The sequence below is a fragment of the Symphalangus syndactylus genome, chromosome 16 (assembly GCF_028878055.3).
Source record: "Symphalangus syndactylus isolate Jambi chromosome 16, NHGRI_mSymSyn1-v2.1_pri, whole genome shotgun sequence".
Classification (NCBI taxonomy): Eukaryota; Metazoa; Chordata; class Mammalia; order Primates; family Hylobatidae; genus Symphalangus; species Symphalangus syndactylus.
In genome coordinates this window covers 95953857-95959856 of record NC_072438.2, presented here as the reverse complement: position 1 = coordinate 95959856, position 6000 = coordinate 95953857, and the positions used below count along the sequence as shown (strand labels likewise).

At 58.3% G+C, this 6000-nt stretch overlaps 1 protein-coding gene across 1 annotated transcript in view; it reads left to right on the top strand.

Moving 5' to 3' along the window:
* Positions 1-4504: 4504 nt before the first annotated feature.
* UBE2QL1 (ubiquitin conjugating enzyme E2 QL1) overlaps positions 4505-6000 on the top strand; it is a 44738-nt gene continuing 43242 nt past the window's right edge. Inside the window, exon 1 of the mRNA XM_055245833.1 lies at positions 4505-5981. Within this exon, the coding sequence (XP_055101808.1) occupies positions 5202-5981 (780 nt within the window). The 5' untranslated portion in view covers positions 4505-5201. The remainder of the gene's footprint in view (positions 5982-6000) is intronic.

Sequence of the window (6000 nt, the reverse complement as noted above, 5' to 3'; positions counted from 1 at the left end):
CACTGAAGGAAATGTTTGGATCCATGGGCTGGAGAACTGAGGAAGGACTAAATTGAGATGCTCTACCTGTACTAACATGATAATAGTGATAACATCATTCAAAATTTATCCTTCTAGTCTTTTTTCCTGTGCATAGTTATATGTAGTTGTAGCTGCCATGTGGATATAATTTTGCACTCTACTTTCTCACTTAAAATTATTATGTAGATCATGAATATTTCCATTTTGTGATATAATCTTGATAACTGTAACGTTCTTGCTGCAAAATATATTCTAAGTGGATTCAGTATGATTTACTTAACACTTTCCTTCCTATTGTAAATTTAGGTTGTTTCCAATCTTTAACTAACCTTCAGCTCTAGCCTTTTTAAGAGTTGATCCAAGTTGCTCTAAGTGTGAGGGACAGGAACAAGGGAGGTGATGACCATCTCCATGCCAGCCTGTTCTGGCTTGGCCTCTTGTCTCAGCAAAAGTTTCTTTTCTTTTTTCTTTTTTTTTTTTTTTTTTTTTTTTTGAGACAGGATCTTGTTCTGCCACCCTAGGCTGGAGTGCAGTGGCCCAATCTCAGCTCACTGCAGCCTCCACCTCCTGGGTTCAAGTGATTCTCCTGCCTCAGCCTACCAAGTAGCTGGGGTTACAGTTGTGTACCACCACGCTTGGGTAATTTTTGTATTTTTAGTAGAGATGGGGTTTCACCATGTTGGCCAGGCTGGTCTCAAACTCCTGACCTCAAGTGATCTGCCCACCTTGGCCTCCCGAAGTGCTAAGATTACAGGCATGAGCCCAGACCCAGCATCAATATTAATTGTGATCCTTCCACTTACAAAATAAATATCACAACAAGACAGTAAGGTATTTGATCTCCTAGCAATAACTCCGTTCAGAAACAGGCCTCACAGAGAGCTGCCTGCAATTTCAGCTAAACCATTCCCAAACCACATCTGATGACGTGTCTGCTTCAAGTAGGATCAGTTGCTGTCACTGCTACAAAGAGTTTCTGAAGCCTCGGCCCAGGTCAGCGGGTTCTGAAACCCGGACAATCAAGCCCAGGAGACGTTTTCTCACCTCCCAGGGCAGGACGGAGACCGCACCTGCGTCTGAGACCCAGCAGTGCAGCCGGCGTGGGGCATCAGGTAGAGAAGCACGGAGCTGGCGTAGGGGGTCCCCGCTGAGTGTGGACTCCAGCTGGGCTTCCCAGCACGTGGCTGAGCTGGAGAAGCTGCTGGGCCTCCCTGAGACTCCGTTTCTACACCAATGAAAGGGGTCAGACGAAACCTGAGAGGGCCTCTGTGGAAGTTAAATCAAACACGTAGAGCCTGCCGACCTGCCCGTTCCCTCATGTTAGATGAGCTCACAGGACTTTACAGACAGACACTGTCATCCTTCTCGCCTTATCTTAAAAACACATACATACATACATACATACATACATACATACATACATACAAAAAACCCAAAAAAACACAAACAAAAAAAAAAACAGGGCTGGATAGAGCAAGGTCTCAAAACAAAATCAACCATGAAACCAGGGCAAATAGGCCCTCCCGTCGCAGCCGAGATACCCACTGCCAGGGCACCCACCTGACAGCACAGGCCCCCAGGCCTCCGCAGACGCACCTGTCTGCCGGTCGCCTCTCGGGGACCCAGGCGTGCAGGCACCCCTGCTCTTTTAGCTCACGCTGTCAACTGGCTCTCCCGCAGACAACCCAAATCACCCGACCCCAAACCCTTCAGGCCTGAAACGGTTTCCACAGTGGCCAGAAGAGTTATTTTTCAGTGAAAATTTCTAATAACTTAGAAAAGGTAAAAATAGTAAAAGAAGTTAAAAACAAGAAGTCACCATGACGGCACCCAGAGTAAAGGGCTTTCCTGGAGAACTCGGACGCTCCTCAAGTTCAAAGCCAAACCGCCAGCAGCAGCGGGAGCAAAGTTTACAATCCTAAACCATGCAGGCTTCCGGGGTAATCGCTCCTGCACTTCACCATCACTACAGCCTCACCGCTGGGCAGCTCGGCCGCACACACACACCACACACACCACACACTCACAGACACGCCACACACTCACACACACCACACACCACACACACACACACCACACACACATCACACACACCACAAACATCACACACTCATACCACACACATCACACACACACCACACACACCACACACATCACACACTCACAGACACGCCACACACACACACCACACACCACACACACACACCACACACATCACACACTCACAGACACGCCACACACACACCACACACACACCACACACACATCACACACACCGCAAACATCACACACACCACAAATATCACACACTCATACCACACACATCACACACACACACCACAAACATCACACAGACACACCACACACGCACACCACACACACACTCACACACCACAAACATCACACACTCATACCACACACATCACACACACACCACACACATCACACAGACACACCACACACCACACACACATCACACACACCACAAACATCATACACTCATACCACACACATCACACACACACACCACACACATCACACACTCACAGACACACCACACACACCACACACTGCACACACTACATACGCACACACACCACACACACGCACACACTACACACATTCACACATCCCACACTCATACACCACACACACCCCCCCACACACACCACACACGCACCCCACACACACCACACACACATCACAGTCACACACGACACACACAAACACCACACACACGCACACACTACACACACATCACACACTCATACACCATGCTCACACCCCCAACACACACCACACATATCATGCATTCACACACACCACACGCACAAATCACACACACCACACACAAGCACACACATGCACACACACTACACACACACCACACACTCATACACCACACACACCCCACACACACCACACACATCACACATTCACACACACTACACACTCATACACTGTGCTCACACACACCATGCAAACACCACACCCACACACCACACATTCACACAAAGCACACCACACTCACACACCACACACACACCACACACACTATTCTCACACACCACACACACACCACACACATCACCCTCACACACACCACCCTCACACACACATTACACACACACCACACACACACCACCCTCACGCACACCACATACACATTCCACACACACCACACACATTCCACACACACCACATCACAGTCACACACCACACACACACACTAACACCACACACACGCACACACACTACACACCCACATCACATACTCATACACCAGGCTCACACACCCCACACACACACACCACACGTATCACGCATTCACACACATCACACATACCACATACAAGCACACACATGCACACACACTACACACACACCACACACTCATACACCACACTCACACACCCCCCACACTCACCACACACACATCACACATTCACACACACGACACACTCATACACTATGCTCACACACACCATGCAAACACCACACACTACACACCACACTCACACACACACCACACCCATACACACACCACACTCACACACACAACACAGACACATACCACACTCCCACATACCCCACACTCACACACACACCACTCACACACACACCACACTCACACACACCACACATACACACACATCACACACCACACTCACACACACCACACCACATGCACACACACACCACACAGTGCAGAGCAGGATGCTTCCAGCAAACATGGAAGCTACGCGGTTCCCAGTCCTTCCAGCTCCTGGGGATCTAAACTTGGTTTTTGCTTGAAATTTCGCCAGATTAATAAAAAGAGGGAGAGAGAGTTTAATGGGTTCGAGGAAGAAAGGGAGGCGCGGATGCAAGCATCCCAGTGGAAGGCAGACCGACCCCGTGCCGCGGGCACTCCGGGGTCCGCAGAGGGGGTGCCCTGCCCCCGAGCCCCGACCGCCCGCGCTGGGCGCGCTTCTCCGCAGCCTTCAGAAAGGAGTCACCAGGCAGCGCTCCACGGGCCCGTCCTCCCGGGACCCCTCTTGGGAACGCGGAGGCCCTGGGCGCGGCAGGCGGAAGGGGAGCGGGGTCGGCGAGGAGAGGTGAACTGGCGAAACAAAGTCGGGACTCAGGGGGCTTCTCTTCGGGGATCGCGGCGGGCACGCTCCGGGCATCCCATTCCGCGGCCCCGATTCTTGGATCGGTCCTCAAGAAAGCGGCCCCCGCGAGCCCCGAGCTGTGCAGAAACGCCAGGCTCCTTCCGACCCGAAGGCATCTGTAGGCTGCCTCCCAACCTTACCCAGATCGCGCTAACGGGGTTAAGTGGGGTCTGAGGCTCGGGCTGGGGGCCGCGGCGACCCGAGATCAGGGCAGGAGGGTCCCGTGCCTGAGACCCCCGCGAGAGCGCCAGGCTCACCCCCCGCGCCCCGCCCCCGCCCGGCTTCCCCGGCCTGGCCTGCGGCCCCAGCAGCCCCCAGCCCGGCCGGCCCGGCGCGCACCGCGGTCTCCCCCAAGCGGCCGCGCGCGTGTCGCCGCGGGAGCGGGCGGCGGGGGCGGCTCGGCGCAGGCAAGCCGGCGGCTCCGCCCCGCGCCCCCCCTCCCGGCCAGCAGGGCCGCCCCCTCCGCGCCTCGCTCGGCTCAGACGGAGCAGCAGCCTCTGCAATGTCAGCAGCCGCAGCGGCGGCGGCGACGCGAGCGGCAGCGGCCCGGGCCCCGCGGTAGCCGCCAGCGCGGCACGGCCCGCAGGAGCGCCAGGCGCGAGCCCGCGGCCACTCGCTGCCTCCGGGGCACTGCGAGAGGCTTTGCGCTCTCTGGCGCGGCGTTCGGACTCGGGGCCAGCGCGGCCACCGCCGCGCACAAAGGACAGCAGACGCCGGGACTCGGGGGCTGTGCCCAGGGACCGGCCCGGGGACCCCCGCCCGCGCTGCGTCCACTCCACGCCTCCCCTCCCCGGGCGGCCAGAGCGCGAGCCGGAGCGGGCCCCGTCATATGACAGCGGCGACGCCGCAGCCGGCAAGCGCGCGTGCTGCCTGCTCCGCTGCGCCACGGCCGCCGGCGCCTGGGGTGGCCCTTGCCTCGCCCCGCTGAGCGGTCGCCTGTCGCCGCCGCCCCGCGCCCCCCGCGCCCGGGCTCGCGGGCTCCGGGGGAGGAGCCGAGGGGAGCCCCCAGCCGCCGCGGAGCCTAAAATGGCCACGCTGCTGCGGAAGATCGGGCTCATCCGCCTGCATAACCGGGACACCGAGGACCCCAAGCACCACCACAACCACCGCGGCGGCGGCCAGCAGAGCGCGTCTCTGCGCGGCAAGGGCGGCGCCAAGAGCGGCGGCCACAAGCAACAGCAGCCGCAGCAGCAGCAGCAGCAGCAGCACCCCGGGGGCGCGGGCGACGCCAGCCCGGGACCCGGCAAGGGCAAGGGCAAGCGCGCGGCGGAGCTGGCCCCGCGCGACAAGGCGCCGGCGGCTGCGGCGGCGGCGGCGGTGGCCGGGGGCCCCCGCGAGAGGGCAGCGGGCGCCAGGGCGGGGCCGGGCCCGGCGGTGGCGGCGGCGGCGGGCGGCAGCCTGGTCCCCGCGGCGCGCCAGCAGCACTGCACGCAGGTGCGCAGCCGGCGGCTCATGAAGGAGCTGCAGGACATCGCGCGCCTTAGCGACCGCTTCATCTCCGTGGAGCTGGTGGACGAGAGCCTGTTCGACTGGAACGTGAAGCTGCACCAGGTGGACAAGGACTCGGTGCTGTGGCAGGACATGAAGGAGACCAACACCGAGTTCATCCTGCTCAACCTCACCTTCCCCGACAACTTCCCCTTCTCGCCGCCCTTCATGCGGGTGCTCAGCCCGCGCCTGGAGAACGGCTACGTGCTGGACGGCGGCGCCATCTGCATGGAGCTGCTCACGCCGCGCGGCTGGTCCAGCGCCTACACCGTGGAGGCCGTCATGCGCCAGTTCGCAGCCAGCCTGGTCAAAGGCCAGGTAAGGCGCGCGCGCCGGA